The sequence below is a fragment of the Salvelinus namaycush genome, chromosome 21 (assembly GCF_016432855.1).
Source record: "Salvelinus namaycush isolate Seneca chromosome 21, SaNama_1.0, whole genome shotgun sequence".
NCBI classification, from domain to species: domain Eukaryota; kingdom Metazoa; phylum Chordata; class Actinopteri; order Salmoniformes; family Salmonidae; genus Salvelinus; species Salvelinus namaycush.
Window position 1 is genome coordinate 25,796,813 of NC_052327.1, and position 25,183 is coordinate 25,821,995.

The 25,183-nt window shown below is 44.9% G+C and overlaps 1 protein-coding gene across 3 annotated transcripts in view; it reads right to left on the reverse strand.

Moving 5' to 3' along the window:
- LOC120066244 (breast cancer anti-estrogen resistance protein 1-like) overlaps positions 1–25,183 on the reverse strand; it is a 145,218-nt gene that overhangs the window by 39,066 nt on the left and 80,969 nt on the right. For 2 of the 3 annotated variants that reach the window (XM_039017482.1, XM_039017479.1), the window contains exons 1-2: positions 13,970–14,314; positions 1,484–2,161 (exon numbers count right to left, since the gene is read on the reverse strand). In XM_039017482.1, coding sequence (XP_038873410.1) covers positions 1,484–2,161; positions 13,970–13,981 — 690 coding nt within the window. In that variant the 5' untranslated portion in view covers positions 13,982–14,314. Of the gene's footprint in view, positions 1–1,483; positions 2,162–13,969; positions 14,315–25,183 lie in introns of those variants that run through there. The other variant, XM_039017481.1, reaches the window with a different exon arrangement.

Sequence of the window (25,183 nt, forward strand, 5' to 3'; positions counted from 1 at the left end):
TCACCAGGCAGAGCTATCATGAAATTATGTTCCTCCTCATAGATCCTTTCCACTGTGACTCTGTGAGCCCTGGCCTTGGACTCATCTTTCGCTCCCGAGTGGCGCAGTGGTCTAAGTCACTGCATCTCAGTGCTAGAGGCGTCACTACAGACCCTGGTTCGATCCCGAGCTGTATCACAACCGGCCGTGATTGGGAGTCCCATAGGGCGGCGAACAATTGGCCCAGTGTCGTCCGGGTCAGGGGAGGTTTTGGCCGGGGTAGGCCGTCATTGTAAAATAAGAATTTGTTCTTAACTGACTTGCCTAGTTAAATAACATCTTTGATCCACTGATGCCTTTCTCTGATGTCGCTCATGTTACCTCAAACAGAGGTTGTCTCAGCCTGGGAGCCATTCACTCTCTTTCTACAGCTGTTATTCTCCTCTCGTTTTCAGGTTGTTTTCAGGTTGCACCCATTGATCATTGATCATTGATCAACCTTTGACAGGTCAAAGGTTCAACACACAGCAGGGGGACACAAAGGCAATGTATGCTTTGCTTTGTCAGTCACTCACTATTGTACATTTCACTCTCTTTTCCTTCTGTGTGCTTCAGTATTTCCGAGTCATCTCAGGACTTATTGAGAGGCAGATTTTCAACATGGCAAGGCCCATCTCCAGCCCCCCTCTGTGAGGGACAAATCTCTGTGGTCATGCCTCTCAGAGAGCCCTGCTAGGGGTTAGGGTGGGGGGGGGGGGGGAGCTAAAGGATTAGATATACTATACTGTATATATTATATAATTCCCTCTCTATGGCAGCAGCAGCCTCATCTAAGACGGTGAGCTGTCTCGTGTGAAACGCCCCCTCCTGCAGGGACCAGGTGCACATTGTCGCTGCCTCCCCATCACTCTTCCATCATCATCATCACACTTCACTTCCCAGCGCTGCTCTCACACATGGCTGAGTGCACTAAGGCAGGCCTGGGGGGCACTCTCTGCAGAACACCAGTCACAACACACTGCACTGTTACCACACTGCCTGGCTGGTACTGGTACCCCCTCCCCTTCCAGCCTGCTGCCTGCTGCATAACAGATCAAAACGCTTACTCACCCAACTCCAGGAGATAGATACCTGAATTATTAAACACCCCATTATTTATTCCAATGTCTGTCCCCCTCTCCTCTCCCCATCCCCCCTCTCTCTCTTTTGGGTTTATTTTATCATTCTATCCTCTGTTTTCTTTCCTGTCATCCCTGCGGCTTTGAAAATGACAGGGAACCTTGAGCTGTTGTTTAGAGTGAGAACAGACAGAGACTGGAGGACATGAGGGAGAAACAATAACAGGAAGATGCTCAGATCCCAACCGGGATGAGGTCAGATGACAATGAGAGCTTAAACCAGCTATTTTGGACCTGAATGTCTAACAAGACAGTCTGTATTTATGGTTTTGGAGGAATGTGTTTGTTGTGTTATGTGAATATGTGTCTCAAAAAGTTTTTCTTACCTTTCCTAGAGGTTTAGAGTCCCAGCTCCTCTTTTCTATGGAGGGGGGGATCTGAGTCTGGTTCAGTGAGGGGGGAACCTGGTAGATATCCTGCCCAGGAACAGGCCCTCTTGCTGAAGGGGGCACCTGGTAGATGTCCTGGACAGGAGCTGGCCCCATGGAGGGAGGCACCTGGTAGATGTCCTGAACAGGGTACCGCTTCTGGGCGAGCATGGGGGCCTTGGGTGGGGCTTGGGGGCCCGTGGGTATCTGGTACAGGCTTGAAGGGGAGTGCTTGCCATGGTTGGGGGGCATCATGTAGATGCTGTCGGGTAGGGCGGGGACAGGCCCAGGGTTGGAGAAGGCAGGGTGCATGGCCGTGTACTGGGAGGAGGGGGAGGGCTTAGTGTAGGCACTCTGCGGGGGGAAGGCCAGCTGGCTCGGGGTCTGGGCAGAGCCAGCCTGGGAGGCCTGGAGGAGTGGAGGCTGCTGCTGCTGGCCCGCCTTGTCATACATGCCCACCAGGATCTTGAGGCGGTTGCCGGGGACGATACCCTGGCGTCCATGCAGAGAGCAGAGCCACCAGCCGTCCAGACCCTGGGTGTCCCGCTCCAGTACCGTCATGATGTCACCCTTCCGGAAGGACAGCTCGTCTGGGGACTCGGCCACATTGTCGTACAGGGCCTTGGCCAGCACGTTCTGCAGAAGACAGGAAAGAGAGGGTTAGTTCATTATTCCTTAACATTTACAGAAAAGATGTGTCTACTACTACTGTTGTAGTACCCTTCAGTGAGAAAGAACTCTTGCTTCCATAATGTTGGACTGTCACATGCCCTAGTGCTGGTGCAGGCTGACTCCCCAGACTTAAGGCCTTCCAGGACAGTGAAATAACTATAATTTACAGCTGACACCTAGCAGGACACAACACAGGCTCCATCTGTCTGCCCAGAGCAAACAGCCACCCACTCACTCTGGGACGCTTTGAAACTAAACTAATATTTGGGGCTGCGCCCCTGACCGGTACCTCCTCCTCTCACTTCCCTGGCACTAGTACAGAGTACGACAAGCCTGGCATGGGGCCAGATCTCTCTCTCTCACTCACACACACACACACACACACACACACACACACACACACACACACACACACACACACACACACACACACACACACACACACACACACACACACACACACACACACACACACACACACACACACACACACACACACACACACAGGGGCCCCCTTCACTAGACCTCAGGTCACACACAGCCCTCCATCAATGTCCCCAAGCTAAATTAACTAAGTCTGATTAGTTAATTGTGAGGAGCCTCCACTTCCTGATTTATTGCCTGGCTTCCCGTTGTCCACCTTAGTGTCTTTGTGTTTATTAAGAGAGGAAGAGAGAGTGAGAGTCAATACTGCCGTATTAATCAGAGGGGACTCTCATTCCTTGCTCCTATTCCTCTGTCTATTCAGCACCCAGGCCTCTACCTAGGAGCAATGCCACACAGGACACAGGGCTGATCATTTACGTGCCCAGAGAGCTCCCGCTCTGTCTCCCGCCCGCTTGCACATGGCTCGCTCCCTCCCCAGCCCAGATTGACTATCACCGGGATGCAGGGCTGAATGCAGGGCTGTGTGCTGGTCTATTGGAGGGACAGTCAGGGCCTATCTCCTGGTCACAGTCTGATAAATGGCCTTCTTGTAATGGGAGAGGGACAGCTGCTCTGAGTCCACGACTCATCACGGCTGAGGAGGTTCTGGACGGGCGGAGCCACACACACACACAGCGCCTTACTATAGCCTCTGAGTGGCTCTCTTGTGGCCAGAAGCTGTCTGCGATGTCACCATGCAGGCCGAACACACACTGACCAGGCAGAGACACACACACACACACACACACACACACACACACACACACACACACACACACACACACACACACACACACACACACACACACACACACATTGACTGTGAAATAATGAGGGGTCCTCAGACTAGTAGAAAGAGCTCATTATACTATGAGTTTTACTCACAGCAACATCTTGACTGAAGCAGAGCTTATGTCTTCAGAGTCACTGAGCTTTCTCAGGACTCCAGAGTGATTCTCCATTTCCCACCAGGGATGTATCAAATCAGCTGGTGTTAATGGATAAATGGATTCTACTCAACGTGGACAGATAAATGGTTTAAAGTAATCCCTACCTTCAAAAAGGATACGTGAAATTTGAATGGTTTAAGAGAGGATGTTAATTAAAACCTTTTCTCAATAGGGGGTGCTGTTTTCACTTTGTAAAAATTTCGTTCCCAAATTAAACTGCCTCGTACTCAATTCTTGCTCGTACAATATGCATATTATTATTACTATTGGATAGAAAACACTCTCTAGTTTCTAAAACCGTTTGAATTATATCTGTGAGTAAAACAGAACTCAAGTTGGAGCAAACTTCCTGTGAGGAAGTGAGAAATCTGAAATCAGGCAGGCTGTTCTGGGGTCAGTTTATTAATTTGCATGCCTTCTATTGGTCGAGATGCACTGCATACGCCTTCCCCTAGATGTCAGCAAATAGTGAGAATTGGAATGGAGTTGCTAGGCAGATCTGAGGCCATATAAAGGGTCTTGGAACGTGGGGTGCAGTCTTTTCAACATTCGCCATGACGCAAGACAGACCTCAGGATGGCGTTCTGGAAAGCTCCCGTTATAGGCCTTAGATATATCCGGCTCTGATTTTATTCGATATAGGTGTTAAAGACATCATAATGTTGTTATTTTAAACCGAGTTATATCAGTTTATATCAGTATATTGCGATTTTCGGATATTTCTTTGTGCTGCGTTATAGTGAGTTGGGCACGTCTGGGCCACATGGCTAATGTTTACTGCTAATTCCAAAGTTGAAGGCGACAATCTACAACCGAGCAACGATTCTTTTGGACAAAGGACAACTTGCCCAAGATTCTGATGAAAGCTCATCAAAAAGTAAGAACTATTTATGATGTTAATTCGTTGTTCTGTTGAAAAATGTAAAACTCCTATTCCGCCATTCATTTCGGTGCGGTCTCGCTTTAACGCACGCTGATGTCGTAGTAACGTTAATTTTAAAAATCTAACACAGCGGTTGCATTAAGAACTAATGTATCTTTCATTTGCTGTCCAACCTGTATTTTTTTGTCAAGTTTATGATTAGTTAATGATTAGATTAGGTGCCTCTCCCAAGATTTCTCCCGACATTTTGTTGGCAGCTTGGCTACTATTCTCATTGTATAACCACGATTTGTGCCGCTAAATATGCACATTTTCGAACAAACTCTATATGTATTGTGTAATATGATGTTATAGGACTGTCATCTGAAGAAGTTTGAGAAGGTTAGTGAAAAAATTAATATCTTTTGCTGGTTTATTCGTTATCGCTATTGTTGGCTTGAATCAATGCTGTTGTGTGGTTGGCTATTGTAGTAAGCTAATATAATGCTATATTGTGTTTTCGCTGTAAAACATCTGAAATATTGGCTGGATTCACAAGATCTTTGTCTTTCATTTGCTGTACGCTGTGTATTTTTCATAAATGTTTTATGATGAGTATTTAGGTAATTCACGTTGGTCTCTGTAGTTATTCTAGTTGCTTTGGTGAGAGTTGTGATGGTGGCTGCAATGTAAAACTATGATTTATACCTGAAATATGCACATTTTTCTAACAAAACATATGCTATACAATAAATATGTTATCAGACTGTCATCTGATGAAGTTGTTTCTTGGTTAGTGACTATTTATATCTTTATTTGGTCGAAATTGTGATAGCTACCTATGCAGGAAAAAAATGGTGTAAAAAAAAAGTTGTGTATTTTGCTATCGTGGTTAGCTAATAGAAATACATATTGTGTCTTCCCTGTAAAACATTTTAAAAATCAGAAATGATGGCTGGATTCACAAGATGTGTATCTTTCATCTGGTGTCTTGGACTTGTGATTTAATGATATTTAGATGCTAGTATTTACTTGTGACGCTATGCTAGGCTATGCTAGTCAGCTTTTTTACTGATGGGGGTGCTCCCGGATCCGGGATTGTGATGAAGTAGAAGTTAACTGAGGTTTGAATAGAATGAGAGTCAGAAGTATAATTTCTTCTATATGCTTAAGTGGCAATGAGGTAATGATACGGGTAGCATGGTGCCTCATATTGCCTAGACTTCCATTTTATCTTTACTCTCCCTTTCCAGCTTGTCCTCTTTATCTATTCCATCCATCTCTCCTTCAGACAAAAAAGAAAGAGATTCCTTTGACGGCCATGCTTTGTCTGCTGCTCTCTGTCATAAGTTCATTTCCTGTTGGAGCGAGGGAGTGGACAGAGAGGACTGATGACATCACAAGATTTGAACTTTGCCTTTATTAGCTGAAGGCCTGCCTGCCTGCCAAATCTCAGTATAACTCACCCACAAATCTCTCCCTGTTTTTCTCACTCTGGCCACAGAAACAGGAAGTGCTTAGAGAATGATTCATGTGCCATTCTGATTGGGTATGAGTAAATAACTAGATGACTACTAGTCTCTCTCCCTACTATAAATTGCATATACGATGTACACACCGCCCCAGACTCAGCTGAGGGTGAGGAGAAATCGCCATGTCTAGAAAACTCAAAGTAGTCTGCCGGGTCACAATTTGTTTCTATTCTGCCAACCTCCAACTCTAGTCAAAACAGCAAGGGCTCATTTGAATCTGTTGTTCCAACAACAATGTTGTTCAGGTGGCCATACTAACCCAGTGGCTCTGTCTGTGCTGTGCTCCATTTCCTTTGTTTGGGGTAGAAACCTGACAATGGCAACAGTGAGTCACGGGAGTCCAGCAGTTTTCTAGCTGTGTATAGCTAAGTCACTATGCTAACACATCACTGTGGAGGTCTCTGTGGTAAAAAAGCCTGCCCCCATCACCCTAGAGCTGGGAGCAGACAAAGTCTGACGGCAAACGTTAGAAAGAGGTGAAGAGAGAGAGAGTAAAAGAGAAGGATATTCATCATCCAGAGGCCTAAAAGTTCATTGACTTGCATTTAGAAGGGTCATGACTAAACGGGGATCTTAAACATTTACACTTAACAGCAAGCTGAAGAAGTTAGGGTAAGAACTAGGGAAAGAGTGATGGTAGAAATGAAGGGAGAGAGATCCACAGGACGAGAGGGAGAGGAAAAAGAGGTGCAGTGGGTCTGGGAGAGGGAAGGAAATGGCTGCAGTGTCCATTCAGACAGCCACTGAGCAGGAAGTAATGTGGCAGCTGGTTGAGCACGCTCAGTGCAGAAAGGTCAGTGAAGGGGAAGGCAGCAAGCGCATGTGTGTGTGTGTGTGTGTGTGTGTGTGTGTGTGTGTGTGTGTGTGTGCGTGTGTGCGTGAACGTGAGAGGGGAGGGCAGGGTGGCCTTTGTCTTTTGCCTCTACGTGACCCCGTGGGACACACACTGGTTAAGTCACAAGAGGGTGTATGTGTGTTTTGTACATGACTGTATATTTGTCCCACGGAGACAGGACCTTGGGCACAGACATTTTATGAAACCCCCTCTCCTCGACTTACAAAGCATCACAGCAATAAGTCATGTCTTTTGCAAACAATACTCTGCCCTTTCTCCTTTGTGCTGTTTCTGTCTCTCTGTTCTCCCCATCCAGCCCCCACCCTTTTAAACAAACGCCCCCTCAGTCATCCAAAGTTTTTATTAGTTTAAAACAGATAGACGCCGCAGTCAAAACAAGGCTGTCTCTGCTGCTTAAATCACATTAGCCACCTGAGCCTGGCCAAACAATGCCACTGGGTTACAAAAAGTAAACTTTTCGTTTTTTGGTTTGGGGGTAGACTTCTGAGAAGTCACTGGCTTTCTCTGGGGCTAAGTAGCATGCAAGCACATAGCCTTTGACTTTTCAGATGCTCACAGCAGCAGTACACAGACTGCAATTACAGCAAAGCCTTGGCTAGGCCTGTGTGTAAGCCAGTGGTATATGACATACTCACAGACAGGGAGCAGACTCAGTATCAGATGGAGGTAGGTGTCTGTCTGTCTGTCTGTCTGTCTGTCTGTCTGTCTGTCTGTCTGTCTGTCTGTCTGTCTGTCTGTCTGTCCTGTCTGTCTGTCTTGTCTGTCTTGTCTGTCTGTCTGTCTGCCTGCCAAGCAGAAAAACAGGGCCAGAGTGAGGGAATGAAGAGATTTATTTATTTATTTATTTTATTTATCCGTTATTTTACCAGGTAAGTTGACTGAGAACACGTTCTCATTTGCAGCAACGACCTGGGGAATAGTTACAGGGGAGAGGAGGGGGATGAATGAGACAATTGTAAACTGGGGATTATTAGGTGACCGTGATGGTTGAGGGCCAGATTGGGAATTTAGCCAGGACACCGGGGTTAACACCCCTACTCTTACGATAAGTGCCATGGGATCTTTTAATGACCTCAGAGAGTCAGGACACCCGTTTAACGTCCCATCCGAAAGACGGCACCCTACACAGAGCAGTGTCCCCAATCACTGCCCTGGGGCATTGGGATCTTTGTTTAGACCAGAGGAAAGAGTGCCTCCTACTGGCCCTCCAACACCACTTCCAGCAGCATCTGGTCTCCCATCCAGGGACTGACCAGGACCAACCCTGCTTAGCTTCAGAAGCAAGCCAGCAGTGGTATGCAGGGTGGTATGCTGAGATGTGACTCAGTCAGTCCAATGGGGATTTTGTTTTGGTCTTTATCAGCTGAGACAGACACTGCTGTGACACACACAGACACAATGTGCTGCTGCTGTGGAGGGTTTGGCGACTTCCCACAAGGTAGCAAGCAACAATTTGGGTCTACCTCATAAAAAGAACAACGAGAAGCCCATATGGGACCATTTTTAGGCAAATAATGTGAACAATAAACTACAGTAGTCAAACAGGGTCTAGCTGCAGGAAAAGAATCCCGAAGGACAAGACTTAACACAAATAACCTATAAGAGACAATAGCATAAGGTAGCCTAGAGGTTAAAGAGGCACACAACACTCTCCTAGTTGAAAATAGGCTATATCAGTAAATTCCATTTTTTATTACTATTTTTGAGAATTTATGTTGTTATTCCAGTGAATGTGTGTATGTGTTGGTGTGTTACACCTTGATCTCTCTCCATGTCCTTGGTATTCTCCGGACGAGCCCAGACCCGTCTCCCACGAGCTCCAGCTCTCAGCGGACCACTCATCGGAACATTCCACAACCTCTACATACACCTCTCCTGTTACCTCACAATCCAAAGGTGTCACAACACCCCTTCTACAACACGCTACACAAAATACAAACACAGACATTCATACTAGCTCTAAAGACTCATTCATAAGGTGGCAATCAACATAACATACTTTCAAATCTTATCAGTCACACCTACAATATATAGGCCAAGTCAAATAAAGGATTTCACACAAATAGACATTCACACTAAAGCATGCTAAAATGTATGCCACTATTATGAATCATCTCTTCTCAAGGTGGAAAAGAAGAGACAAATAACACACAAAGAGCTTCAACCCTTCTCCCTGTCAAGTTTCAACAGCGGTAAGAAAAGATCTCTGATTCTTGTAGCTACAGGCTACAACAAAGTGCTTGAGCTCTGCCCATTGCACAAGACTGAGTAACAGGCTAACTGGTGAGTGTGTGGTGGAACTCCACCCTGTACGCCACACAAAGCTGACAGCAGTTCCACTGTTGTAATCACAGAGCGAGAGAGGAAGGACAATGACACCCAGTTCTGATTTCTCCTATCTACATACCAAAACAATTTCTCCTCTCATCTATAAACACAGGCAGTCGCAATGGCAAAAACATGTACAGAACTCTCAATGCCCGACAATAAATCCTAAAATTACAGCCTTGAGTGGGGATACAGTGGAGAGATACAATGATTTTCCAGAGCGTGAAACGTCATTGTGACCTCAGCCAAACATTCCAGTGGTTAGGTGTGAGAGACAAGGCCAGGAATTCAGGGAGCACTCTGATACATTTCAGGGGAAGGGAAATACAAAGATAGGCCTACTGCTTAGGATGGAATGTGAAGGTTCAACCAAGCAGAAGTGGCACAGCTCCACAGGTTTTTAGAGCATCTGCATGTGCCTCACAGAACTACCTCAGTCAATCTGTTTAGATAAAATATCAGTGGATATGTGTTCTGTGCTGTTAGCTTTGACAACAGCATTCCCTGGCTCATTCAACTGCCCTGAGGGCATCAAACCAACCTGGCTGTGTGAGGAGAAAGCCCAGCGCTATTGTAACTAGATCAGACAGCTGAAAAGCCAGCGCTTTGTGCAGAATCCATTTTGCCTGGTGTAGGCCTAGCTAGCTGTTCTGCTCTGCAATGGGTTTCTTATCTGAACTACCTCCGTCTCTGCCTCTATTCCTCCAGTAAAGCCCAATTATCCCCCACATAAAGCAGGTGCCCTGGGGAGAGTGCAGTTTGACTACAGCAGAAAACATGTGCCCCCAGGCCCTGTTGTTTGCTGCTGAACTGGGAAAAGAGAGATACCGTCAGTGCTACCTGCGGAAGAGACTGGGTGAACTGTGTTTAAGAGATTAGGCCAGCCACAAACCAAGGTCTGTTTCAAACCTCTAGTTTTCTTCAACGTAAAGCTCTTTGAAAAACACCATGAAATTATGATGTTTAGCATCTACATGATGACACCTTCATGACAAAGAACCTAACAGAACAAATTAAACATAATTATTTGCGTGATAGCACACTGTACTGTATGCATTCGGAAAGTATTCTTCCTTGACTTTTCCCATATTTTGTTACGTTACAGCCTAATTCTAAAATGGATTAAATCGTTTTTTTGTCCCTCATCAATCTACACACAACACCCCATAATGACAAAGCAAAAACAGGTTTGCATACATTTTGCAAATGTATTAAAACTTTAAAACTGAATTATCACATTTACAGCCTCGAGTCTTCTTGGGTATGACGATACAAGCTTGGCACACCTGTATATGAGGAGTTTCTCCCATTCTTCTCTGCAGATCCTCTCAAGCTCTGTCAGGTTAGATGGGGAGCGTTGCTGCACAGCTATTTTCAGGTCTCTCCAGAGATGTTCGATCAGGTCCAAGTCCGGGATCTGGCTGGGCCACTCAAGGATATTCAGACACTTATCCAAAAGCCACTCCTGTGTTGTCTTGGCTGTGTGCTTAGGGTCATTGTCCTGTTGGAAGGTGAACCTTTTCCCCAGTCTGAGGTCCTGAGCGCTCCGGATTTTTTTATCAAGGATCTCCCTGTCCTTTGCTCCGTTCATTATTCCCTTGATCCTGACTAGTCTCCCAGTCCCTCCCTCTGAAAAACATCCCCACAGCATGATGCTGCCACCACCATGCTTCACCGTAGGGATGGTGCCAGGTTTCCTCCAGACGTGATACATTCCGGCCAAAGAGTTCAATCTTGGTTTCATCAGACCAGAGAATCTTGTTTCTCATGGTTTGAGAGTCCTTTAGCTGCCCTTTTCCAAACTCCAAGAGGGCTGTCATGTGCTTTTTACTGAATAGTGGCTCACGTCTGGCCACTCTACCATAAAGGCCTGATTGCTGCAGAGACGGTTGTCCTTCTGGAAGGTTCTCCCATCTCCACAAAGGAACTCTGGAGCTCTGTCAGAGCGACCATTGGGTTCTTGGTCAGCTCCCTGACCAAGGCCTTTCACCCGCGATTGCTCAGTTTGTCCGGGCGGTAAGCCCTAGGAAGAGTCTTGGTGGTTCCAAACTTCTTCCATTTCAGAATGATGGAGGCCACTGTGTTCTTGTAGACCTTAAATGCTGCAGACATTTTTTGGTATCCTATCCCCAAATCTGTACCTCGACACAATCCTATCTCTGAGCTCTACGGAAAATGCCTTCGACCTCATGGCTTGGTTTTTGCTCTGACATGCACTGTCAACTGTGGGACCTTATATAGACAGGTGAGTGCCTTTCCAAATCGTGTCCAATCAATTCAATTTACCACAGGTGGATTACAATCAAGTTGTAGAAACATCTTAAGGATGGTCAATGGAAACAGGATGCACCTGAGCTCAATTTTGAGTCTCATAGCAATGGGTCTGAATACTAATGTAAATAAGGTATTTCTGTTTTTTATTTTTAATACATTTGCAAAAGTTTCTAAAAACCTGTTTTCGCATTGTCATTATGGGGTATTTTGTGTAGATTGATGAGGGGAAAAAATTATTGAATCAATTTTAGAATAAGGCTGTAAACACAATGTGGAAAAGTCAAGTGGTCTGAATACTTTCCGAATGCACTGTATTTGAGTCACTAACATCTTCACATGTTCATGTTTGGTATATATTTTACATGTCTGTGTGTACCAATAATCTGTTTTTAACCTATATCTGAAACCCTGTGACTCATGGTTGGTTGTGCAGACACGTCAGAGGTGACAGTTTCACCAGTGTGGAGTGACCCTCCTTGTATCAACCTTCCTGCTACACCTGGGCTGAGTCACAGCCTGGCGCTTGGTGTCCCAGTGGGTATTACTACGCTCAGTGACTGTGTGGCACCTATAATCTCTCTGAGGGAAGGGACTGACTGACTGGCTGAGGGGTTTCACTGCCAGACTTCCCAGGGGATGACAGGGGGAATTCCACCACAGCACCCAGGCAGGCAGGGGGCTGTGAGTCAGTCAGAAATGAGTCAGGCCTAGGAGACAGGGGCGAGAGGCAAGGGCCTTCAAGGGCCTCTTCCTTTGACCCCCACAGACACCCCCACTTACTCACTCAGTCACTACTGCATCCACTTAATCTATTTATACCAGTTTCCCAAACTAGGGGTCGCCTGATTTGAAAATGGGGTCATGAGAGAAAATGTGCGTTTGGTTCATAGAACCAGGGTTAAGTCAGTAACCTCCGGTGGTAGCTAGATGCAGATGTAATAAACAAAATGGTTTCTGTTTTCTTCCTACAAATGTGGCTCTATCTTCTGAATGGTTTAAACTACAAAATATTAGGACATCACTGAAAGATAACTCTCAGGAACACATACATACAGTATGTGCTGTTTCCCTCTACTATGCCCACAAGTCGTTAGAACTGAGTGGACAAGACCAAGCACTAAATCAATGATGTTCTTTTCTACACAAAATATCATACAACATTATTGCCTGATGATCTTCTGAATTTACCAATACCTTTGATGCATTTCAGTCACTTCAAACCATACTGTCTTCAGATTGAAATACAGTCAAAAATATTGTCAAACTGATTTGTAATAGGTTGTCATATTAATAAAAATGTTTTAAAGTTAACATTGGCTGTTGATTACATAACTTGTTTTACATAGAGGGTCACAAATGTTTTTTTATATCAAAATGGGGTCGCTGGCCAAAAAAGTTTGGGAACCCCTGATTTATAAACTAGCATCACGCCTGGCTTCATTAACCCCTCCTTCTGAAATAGCAAGCCGATAGCTAGCTAGCACGTTACAAGGCATTCACTGCATTGTCAAGTTTAGCTTCTCTCAAAATGGCATCCATGATTACTAAGGCCAACCTGGGAAATAAACATCTCTTAGACATGAAGGCTAAACCTTCCATCTACATAACCTCATTACAGTCACCAATCAGCCATTGTTAATTAAAGACAGCTAGGAAAAGTCTAAAAGACATATGGTAATGCCAGTGGTGTTTGTTGATTTTGTAATTACATGCGTTCTAATGTGTGTGTGAAACCCCAGACCAAGGGATAAACAAGGGAACTATCCAATGCCTCTCCAGGGGGTCGGCCCCAGTGCTGCTAAAGAGCATAAACCTCTGACGGAAATGCAGTATGGCCCTGTCAACCAAATACCAAACCCCTGTGTAATTACAGCACTACAAGCTTACAGAATGCCAACACTTTCAAACAATAGCAAGGAACGAAGGGTACTGCCAAGACTCGAGCAGCAGGCCACTGCACTCTTTTCTCTCCCCTCTACTCTCTCTATAAAACCTTAATCTTTCAACTTTCTCCTGAGTCAGCAGAGCCAGCCCAGAGCAGCGGAGCTCCATGGCTCTCCCTCCTGTCTGCCTGTTCCAAAGCCCTTTCTTCTAACAGCGTCTTAAGTCCTCCAACTCTCCCCCTTTCAGAGAAGCGGGGCCTTTACAAACCATACAGGACAGCAGAAAATAACACTAAACTTTGTTCAGGAACTAGTATGAAAAAGACCAAGGAGAGTTTACTTGTGTTCTATTCTTCTCCTTTCGTGTGTAGAATTTTAACTTAACATTTCTATCTACCTAAAATACACAACACAATACACATTCTGAGACGCATAGCACAGCAAACAAAGTAAGTTGTGCTGATAACTAACAAAAGGTAAGATACACAGAAAACATGTTAACTCAAGTTCCCCCCACTCTTGTCCTTCTCTTCCCTCAGTGTGCTGCCCTCCCTCTCTTTTTTCCACATCTCTACTCTTTCCCATTTGGGGCATTTAGTATGTCCTGACAAAAGTGTTCACACAGCAATGGGAACAGCAAACACACACATTACACACTCACCAGATAGTTCATTTTCAGCCCTCTCGTGTGAGTCCGTGCGACAGACTCCAGACAGGAGTAACAGGGCAGCGATTTAGCCCTGGAAACAGACCCCTGTGTCCTGGAAACAGACCCTGTGTCCTGGAAACAGACCCTGTGTCCTGGAAACAGACCCTGTGTCTCGCCACCAGTTAAAGTTCCCTGTTGTCTCTTTCCCAGGCAGAAGGACTTGGGCAGATTCTAACACATTCTCTGGCACTGTGATCTCAAAGTGCAAGAATGAGACTGTCCCATTTACATCTCTCTCTCTCTCTCTCACCGTGTCTGTCCTTTGCTGCTTCTCCCGACTCCCTCTTGCTCTCTGTCTCTGGCCATGGGAGGGAGGGAAGAATGCGCAGTAATCTGACACCCCCCAGTTCCTGCACAATCCCGTTCCCACTCCCGGGCTGTGATTGGTCGAAGGACCTCTTCTTATGTTAATGAATCTTGTCCTCTCTCTCCCCCTGGCTGTGTGGAATGTTTAGTGCCTGTGCTCAGACCTTGGAGGGACACAGACACTGAGTTTTTCAACAACAACAAAAATTACCCCAGCAAAACACACATACCTCCCCCAGCCACCTCGGCTCAATATTTTCCTCCTCACCAATCTCATCTCTATTTGTATTATCTGCCCACTGGCTATAGACTCACTTGGCATTTCCCTCCTCACAAAAACTATTCTTATTTCTCTTTTGTCTCATCAGTCTCCCCTTTTTGCTCAGATACATGAACACATTAATACACACATTATACACTCCGTATTTGATTAGATTTAACCTTAACAAATTCTTATTTACAATGACGGCCTACCCCGGCCAAACCCGGATGACGCTGGGCCAATTGTGCGCCACCCTATGGGACTCCCAATCACGGCCGGTTGTGATACCGTTACATGTTAGTCAATCTAATAATGCATGTCTAAACACTATTACGGGCAGTGTGTTGTTCTACAGCACACACATTCAAATCCAAGACAAGACAATCTATCCACCTGACAGGTGTGGCACATCACGAAGCTGATTAAACTCCATTGTTATTACACAGGTGCACCTTGTGCTGGGGGCAATAGAAGGCCACTCTAAAATGTGCAGTTTTGTCACACAACACAATGCCACAAATATCTCAAGTTTTGAGGGAGTGTGCAATTGACATGCTGACTGCAAGAATGTCCACCAGAGCTGTTGCCAGAGAATTGAATGTACATTTTTCTACCATAAGCCGCTTCCAAGGTCGTTTTAGAGAATTTGGCAGTCCGGCCAACCGGCCTCACAACCGCAAACCACATGTATGGTGTCGTGTGGCTGAGCGGTTTGCTGATGTTAACTTTGTGAACAGAGTGCCCCATGGTGGCTGTGAGGTTATGGTATGGGCAGGTATAAGCTACGGACAATGAACACAGTTGCATTTTATCGATGTCAATTTGAATTCACAGAGATACCTTGACGAGATCCTGAGGCCCACTGTTGTGCCATTTATCCACCTCCGTCACCTCATGTTTCAGCATGATAATGCACGGTCCCATGTCGCAAGGATCTGTTCACAATTCCTGGAAGCTGAAAATGTTCCACAGGCCACAATCAACAGCATGATCAACTCTATGCGAAAGATCTGTCGCGCTGCATGAGGCAAATGGTGGTCACACCAGATACTGACTGGTTTTCTGATCCACGCCCCTACTTTTTTTTAAGGTATCTGTGAACAGATGCATATCTGTATTCCCAGTCATGTGAAATCCATAGATTAGGGCCAAATGAATTTATTTCAATTGACTGATTTCCTCATATAAACTGTAACTCAGTAAGATCATTGAAATTGTTGCATGTTGCATTTATATTTATGTTCAGTATAATATCAACTGGGTAGAATATCTCAGTGTCGGTCATGCAGCCCCTACCCAACAACCACACCACAAAATACATTTGTAAATCATTTTTTTATATCATACAAGGGGTGTCCTTTGAGAAATTAACTTGGTAAATCAGAGTATAACACAATAACTGTATAAGTGTTACGCCCTGATCTGTTTCATCTGTCTTGGTGATTGTCTCCACCCACCTCCAGGTGTCTCCTGTTTTCCCCATTAGTCCCCGGTGTATTTATCCCTGTTTCTTGTCTCTCTGTGCCAGTTCGTCTTGTTTTGCCAAGTCAAACAGCATTTCTCCTAGCTCCTATTTTTCCCAGTCTCTGTTTTTTCAGAGCCCTCCTGGTTTTGACCCTTGCCTGTCCTGACGCCGAATCCGCCTGCCTGACCACTCTGCCTGTTCTGACCTCGAGCCTGCCTATCCCCTTGTACTGTTTGGACTCGGACCTGTTCACTGAATCCCTGCCTGTCCTGAACTCAAGCCTGTCTATCGCCTGGTACTGTTTGGACTCTGACCTGGTTTATGAACTCTCGCCTGTCCCCGACCTGCCTTTTGCCTACTCCTTTTGGTGTAATAAATATCGGAGCTCAACCATCTGCCTCCTGTGTCTGCATTTGGGTCTCGCCCTGTGCCCTTATAATAAGCGTATATAACATAAGTAGTTCCACAAGGGGAATCTCACAAGACTGTTAAGATGCCATTAAAGTACTCCTAAAAATGTGAAGGTTGTTGAAGAAAGCTTTAAGTCCGTATCTAAGGTAGAGTTCACGGCTCAGGGAAAACAAACAATGAGGGATGACACCCAACTCCTAGTCATCCATCTAAACCAGATTAAGCAGGCCAGGAGGTCAAATACAGGCCAACTTGTCAATCAATATTCCAGAACTAAGTCAACACCAATGGCTTCCAATGGAACCATTCAGTCTCCATGCAGATAAGTCTAACACTCAAACATGACTCACCTCCATGTGTCATACTACAGTATACTGATTAAATCAATAGTGGCTAGACTTTGTTATGAGAAAGAAAGGTGAGCAGGATACGGTATAGTTATGAGTGAGGTATGTGAAGGTGAGAGAGTGAGAAAGAGAGAGAGAGAGACTTCCTAACCTCCTGCCAAATGTAATCAAATGTAATCAAATCAAAGTTTATTTGTCACGTGCGCCGCATACAACAGGTGTAGCCCTTACAGTGAAATGCTTACTTACAGGCTCTAACCAATTGTGTGAAAAAAAGGTATGTGTGTGTGTATGTGTGTATAGGTAAGTAAAGAAATAAAACAACAGTAAAAATAAATTTGAAAATAAGAGTAGCAAGGCTATATACAGACATCGGTTAGTCAGGCTTATTGAGGTAGTATGTACATGTAGGTATGGTTAAAGTGACTATGTATATATGATGAACAGAGAGTAGCAGTAGCGTAAAAGGAGGGGTTGGCGGGAGGTGGGACACAATGCAGATAGCATAGCCCAGTTAGCCAATGTGCGGGAGCACTGGTTGGTCGGGCCAATTGAGGTAGTATGTACATGGATGTATGGTTAAAGTGACTATGCATATAAGATAAACAGAGAGTAGCAGCAGCGTAAAAGAGGGGTTGGGGGGGGGGGGGGGGGGGGCACACAATGTAAATAGTCCGGGTATTGGTTACCTGTTCAGAAGTCTTATGGCTTGGGGGTAAAAACTGTTGAGAAGCCTTTTTGTCCTAGACTTGGCACTCTGGTACCGCTTGCCATGCGGTAGTAGAGAGAACAGTCTATGACTGGGGTGGCTGGGTTCTTTGACAATTTTTAGGGCCTTCCTCTGACACCGCCTGGTGTAGAGGAACTGGATGGCAGGCAGCTTTGCCCCAGTGATGTACTGGGCCGTACGCACTACCCTCTGAAGTGCCTTGCGGTCAGAGGCCGAGCAATTGCCGTACCAGGCAGTAATGCAACCGGTCAGGATGCTCTCGATGTTGCAGCTGTAGAACCTTTCGATGTTGCACTGTTGCAGCTGTAGAACCTTTTGAGGATCTGAGGACCCATGCCAAATCTTTTTAGTTTCCTGAGGGGGAATAGGCTTTGTCGTGCCCTCTTCACGACTGTCTTGGTGTGTTTGGACCATTCTAGTTTGTTGTTGATGTGGACACTAAGGAATTTGAAGCTCTCAACCTGCTCCACTACAGCCCCGTCGATGAGAATGGGGACGTACTCAGTGCTCCTTTTCCTGTAGTCCACAATCATCTCCTTAGTCTTGGTTACGTTGAGGGATAGGTTGTTATTCTGGCACCACAAAACTCATCCCAAACCAACTCATCCCAAACCATCTCAATTGGGTTGAGGTCGGGTGATTGTGGAGGCCAGGTCATCTGATGCAGCAGTCCACCACTCTCCTTCTTGGTCAAATAGCCCTTACACAGCCTGGAGGTGTTGGGTCATTGTCCTGTTGAAAAACACATGATAGTCCGACTAAGCGCAAACCAGATGGATTGGCGTATTGCTGCAGAATGCTGTGGTAGCCAGGCTGGTAAAGTGTATCTTGAATTCTAAATAAATCACAAACAGTGTCACCAGTAAAGCACCCCCACACATCACACCTCCTCCTCCATGCTTCATGGTGGGAACCACACATGTTCACCTACTCTGCCTCTCACAAAGACACGGCGGTTGGAACCAAACATCTCAAATTTGGACTCATCAGACCAAAGGACAGATTTCCACCGGTCAAATGTCCATTGCTCGTGTTTCTTGGCCCAAGCAAGTCTCTTCTTCTTATTGGTGTCCTTTAGTACGCAGTCTCCTCTGAACAGTTGATGTTGAGATGTGTCTGTTACTTGAACTCTGTGAAGCATTTATTTGGGCTGCAATTTCTGAGGCTGGTAACTCTAATGAATGTATCCTCTGCAGCAGAGGTAACTCTGGGTCTTCCTTTCCTGTGGCGGTCCTCATGAGAGCCAGTTTCATCATACCGCTTGATGGTTTTTGCGACTGCACTTGAAGAAATGTTCAAAGTTCTTGAAATTTTCCAGATTGACTGACCTTCATGTCTTAAAGTAATGATGGACTGTCGTTTCTCTTTGCTTATTTGAGCTGTTCTTGCCATAATATGGACTTGGTCTTTTACCAAATAGGGCTGTCTTCTGTACAGTATACCACCCTTACCTTGTCACGACACAACTGATTGGCTCAACCTCATTAAGAAGGAAAGAAAGAAGCCAAAGTTCCTGAGTGGTATCAATCTCCATGGTGATTGAGCTGTTTCACTGAAGTAGACTCACTTCTGGTGCTCAATACACGCACACATTCACACACACACACACGTGTGAAGTTCAGAGTTTTACATGGTCTCATGGGACTGTTGTCTCATGCGACCCGTACAACAGTCCCAGTCTCTCTTGTCAGACCCTCGGTGAGATCACAGCTATCAATTAAACAGAGAGCCAGTTCAGACACAGAGATTAGACCATCACATCAGAGTCAGACATTACTTCAATTAGACTCCCTCCCCTCCTCCCCTCTCACTACTTAGCTAATGAGCCACCCCCCACCAGGGCCCACTAATCAATCCCCCTGGCCCAGGAGAGAAGACCTGAGCCCAGAGTAACAGGCTTAACTACCTGTCAAAATACCACAAGGCACAAAGAAAGACATTCAATGATGGTACACACATAGACCTGTAAACCTGACCAGAGAATATTGCAGTGGTGACTAAATATCTCAGAAGAAGAATATATAACAGTGGACTACAAATGAACCGCAGGCGCAGACAGTTGCACCCGCAGCACATAATTCAGACACATCTCTCAGCTAGACCTTCAGTCCAAGTGGGTCTGCATGGCTTGCATCTGGGGTCTGTGGGTTCTGTCGTTGCTATGCAGCAGAACACTGGGTCCATTGTGCTGGTGTTGTCTAGACCATAGCTGTCCAACTGCCCATGCATTCCTCACACCTACACACTGAGTGCCTCTCCTGGCCCAGCCTCACCCGCCACAGCCCTGGTCCCTGGCCCCTAGGGCCCCCTGCTCCAGCCAGCACGCAGCCTTTGTCACTCACACATTGTACAAATGCCTGAAAACACTGGCTCCCCTTCGCCGTGCTCAGACAGAACAGACTTATCATTAAGGAGGACAAGAGATGTAGTTCACCAAATGTGAATAAGGAAATATGGAAATCCTGTTTCCTAGTGAATTGAGGTTATGTTTCTGTCTCTCTGTGAATTCACAGGAAGTACAGAGGTCCTACTGGGACTGTTGCTGGGCAGGACCACAGTCTCTCCCTCCACCATCTCCCCAAAACCAGCTCACAATGGTGAATCACGCGGATCACTAATTACTTAATTAACCCCTTAAAAATGACTTATTCAATAATGTGTACGATGTTTAGCATTAAATGAGCCCATTCTACAGTGAGATTTTATGAATTTTAGTATAAGCCTATGACAATGTGGATTTTAGTATTCCATAATTCAAATAGATATTTAATCATTATTAGGGTTTGACTAAACCTCAAGCTGTCATTTGTACTGATTAACCCTACTACTGTAAGCCTCTGGCTAGTAAGCTGTTATAATTGAAAGGCATTTCTTTTGATTCCAAACAGTTGTATCATGCACACACTCGTATCCAAACTATGCATAATAACAAAGGGTGTCCTGTGGGGAATGGGCCCGTGCTGCAAAACTGTGACATCATTCATAGTGGCTGAGAGTGAAACAATGCACATCCTTGTGTTTGACATCCACCCCCCTGGTCAACAGGAATATTCCTGCAGCTTCGAAGGGCAAAAACTAAAATGCTGATTATTTTGTTGTGACTGTGTCAGTCCTGCTGTGCAGTCTGTAACATAAGGCTTTTCAAAGGCTTAAGATGGAAGAGTGGGGAAATCCTCCAACAACACAGTAATACACTCATCCACAACAAAACACAACCAAGCCTGCATGCACACGTTGGATGGACAGTGACACACACACACACACACACACACACACACACACACACACACACACACACACACACACACACACACACACACACACACACACACACACACACACACACACACACACACACACACACACACACACACACACACATGACAAAGTCTGTCCTCTTACAGGATACAGCATCAAAGATTCTGAAAGTGTGATCTGACATTTTGGATCTTCGCTCCAGACTGGCAGTTTGAGGGAGGAGACTGTTATCTGGAATGCACAGGAAAAAACAAGCTATAGCCTACCGTGATAAATTAACAATATTCACTGTAAGTGTTTACAAATCCCCATCCCCCGAGTAATAGGATTGATCTGAACAGCTTCAACATTCATTTCCATAGATAATTGCATTTGTTTATTCTCTGATTTTATATTTCATTTGTTTTCTTATCAGGAAAGCTTGTTAATACTCTGAGATGATTAAAAACCACAAAGTGAGTATTTCTTTCATCAAAGCTCGCTCCACAAAGCTGCCTGTTCCTCAGTATAAGCGCTCTGAAGCACAGGGGTAATTTCCCTCTCTCTGTTTCGCTGCAATAAAAAGATTAGCATTAATGCGTCAGGAAGCAAATGGCATTATCTCTGTGTGTGGAGAATGGGAGGCTGATTGTATTTCCAGGCTAAACGAGAGAAGATGATCCCTGGAGGAACTCATTGTTTAGGGAAACACGTCTTCCTCACTGAGACGCTTAGACGCTATAGGACCTCAAACTCTCCCAAAATACGCAATCTTTCCACTGCCAAGTTAATTAGATTCTCCTGATCTGCTTTTTCATTTAATCTCTATTATAGTTGGATGTCGTTGTGCTGCCATTAGTTCGGCAGCACTTCCACTGAAGAGTAATCAGCTAAAATCTTGTGAAATCTGCTGCCTGGCTACACAAAAACTGAGGTCAGTTTAATCCACCAGAAGAGACAGAACAAATACTACAACAAATATTATGGTTAAACTCAAATATACTAATTGATTAAAAAAAGTATAATCTTTGTAAATTATATCATAAATAGGACAGGTGGAGTTATGTCACACATGCAGCTAACAAAAATATCTACATTAGTACATTAGAGTGTCTAGTTTGAGAAACAAATGCCTCACAAGTCCTCAACTGGCAGCTTCATTAAATAGTACCCGCAAAACACCAGCCTCAACGTCAACAGTGAAGAGGAGACTCTGGGATGCTGGCCTTCTAGGCAAAGTAGCAAAAAAAAAGCCATATCTCAGACTGGCCAATAAAAATAAAATATTAAAATGGGCAAAAGAACACAGACACTGGACAGAGGAACTCTGCCTAGAATGCCAGCATCCCGGAGTCGCCTCTTCACTGTTGACGTTGAGACTAGTGTTTTGCGGGTACTATTTAATGAAGCTGCCAGCTGAGGACTTGTGAGGCGTCTGTTTCTCAAACTAGACACGCTAATGTACTTGTCCTCTTGCTTAGTTGTACACTGGGGCCTCCCACTCCTCTTTCTATTCTGGTTTGAGACAGTTTGCGTTGTTCTGTGAAGGGAGTAGTACACAGCTTTGCACGAGATCTTCAGTTTCTTGGCAATTTCTCGCATGGAATAGTCTTCATTTCTCAGAACAAGAATAGACTGATGAGTTTCAGAAGAAAGTTATTTGTTTCTGGCCATTTTGAGCCTGTAATCGAACCCACAAATGCTGATGCTCCAGATACTCAACTAGTCTAAAGAAGGCCAGTTTTATTGCTTCTTTAATCAGAACAACAGTTTTCAGCTGTGCTAGCATAATTGCAAAAGGGTTTTCTAATGATCAATTAGCCTTTTAAAATGATAAACTTGGATTAGCTAACACAATGTGCCATTGGAACACAGGAGTGATGGTTGCTGATAATGGGCCTCTGTACGCCTATGTAGATACCCCATTAAAAATCAGCCTTTTCCAGCTACAATAGTCATTTACAACATTAACAATGTCTACACAGTATTTCTGATCAATTTGATGATATTTTAATAGACAAAAAATTTGCAAAAAAACAAGGACATTTCTAAGTGACCCCAAACTTTTGAACGGTAGTGTACGGCATACACAAACACACACAAATACACTCTCACTCACAACAGATACACACACACACAGACAGGAACACAGAGTTACACACACAAAAAACACACACAGACAGAATTACTTACATAGACACAAGACACACAGACTAAGAAAAACAAACACAGTGTCCCTTCAGTCAGGTTGGAATATAGGAATGTGGATCCAACTCTACAATCCACCTAGGGTTGCAAAATTCTGTGAATTTTCAATAAATTCCCTGGTTTTCCAGAAACCCTGGTTTGAGGACTATGGATTTCCTGCTTATTCCCTACTGATTCAAGGAAACCTCCAACCGGGTCTTCGGGAAATCCAGGGAATTTATTGAAAGTTTTATTTTGCAACCCTAACTCTACCATAACTTCGGACTTTCCAACCATCATTTCCAGGAAGGGGACCTTTTCCTACGGGCACAGTGGCAGGACTGAGTCACTACAAAATAATGCAGCTAGGTGGTCACCATCACTAAGCATGTCAAAATAGGCATGACACAATTACAATATACTTGTAATATACCTGTAATATTGATGTTTATCACTATAATCTATAGCTTGAACAACACAGCCAAACCATTCTTTGGAGCAGATGTCTGGAGAATTGGAGATATGTGAAGGATTTCCGCTATGTTCCTTCAAATAACTGCAATAATCCCTTTAGTCATAGGCAGAGTTATATCTCTGAAGATGCCTTTCCCTCTCTCAATCTGACTGATGTGTGTTTGCATTACTGACTCTGCGGTCTTGTATCTGAGGTGTTGGGTGTGAACCGGAGCCCAGCCCTGTATAGATGAAATAACAGGCAGCCCCAGAGAGGTCTTGAGGTGAGAGCACCGGCGCCAGCCATGACAGGCCATCAGTAACTGCCATATAACGTAATATCATTACAATTCTTACTGAAGTGTGACTACGGTCTAATTTAATTTGATTAGTCAGCTCAGCCATTTGTAACTGTCACCTAGGCTACTGTACAGCCTCCCTTGTGGATGGGGATCATGGACCAGGCAAGCTTCTTGAGAGAAATATGGACTATAAATACACTTGTTCAAACGGTAAAGTTTGAATAAAAAAATATGTATTAATTTCAACACAGGTACAATACCTAACCGTGTTCAAGTGCCACATTGATGTTCCTAGCCCTGTGAAACCATGACAACAGATGACAGCTAATGAGGAATAAGTGAACAGTGTGGGTCAGGGTTCACAGAGCTATAATGAGTTCTGTAGCTATGAACTGCATTCTAATCAGCTTTCTTCATCATTTAAAAGAGCTCTCGACTAGTGGAACCATAAAAATAAAAAAGAGACAAAAAACTATTAATTGGAGGAAAATAACATACAGGTCAGAGCTGTTAACTAACTAGTCAACACATATCAGGGCTGAGCAGAGAGAAATGTATACAGAGATATATAGGTACTGTATACTGTATATGGCTCTGGGGATGAGAGCGCACTACTGCCCCCTTGGAGATTACACAAATCAAGGTAACCATGGAATCAGTGGCCACCATAACGTTTGTATTTGTTTATACTGCAAACATAAGACAAGCATCACATAATCACATCCAAATGTCCTTGCAGTATAACCAAAGAGATCTATGTAATTGGACAGCCTTCGACCAAATTAGCACATGGTGCCAACCAGTCGTTGATTTTCCAGGACACTACTGGCCCCTCTGAGATATGTTAGTGATCTGGTGAAGTGACAGGAGTGAAACGTGGTCAAGTTTCCATGTCTCTGTCCTGTGTTTGTCCTACAAGGCCAAAGTGGTGTAAGGTCAGGCGTGTTCACCTTGCGGCTATCACCCTGAGGGCCATCCATTACCCCTGTGAGGCCCACAACCTCTAAGGTTCGCTGGCTCCACTACAGCCCAGTGAAACATGACACTCATTCATCAGGGCCTGGAATGTGTGTTAGTGAGAAACAAGAGGTGGAGGGACCACTGTTTTAACAAAAAGATTTAAGACCAGGTGGGGTGGCGGCTGTAGTGGTGACAAATCATCTGACGACCCACCCCACTGACTATCCCTCTCTGTCTATGACATCACCACACGGACGAGGTCAGGGGTCAGTCAGATCCGGCGTTGTGATCGGTGCATTCCACTGACAGAGGAGGCGGTGTGTGTCAGAGCTGCATGGGGAATAACGGTGTCTAATGAGCAGATCAGTATCAGCACAGCTCTCTGATGCCTGCTGTGTCGCTAACACCACCGAGACACTTAAACACCAGCTCCCTGCTCCACATACTAACTCACACACTCAGCCTGCCTGCCTGCTTGGGATTAAGTGAATAGGCGCTTGTGCCAG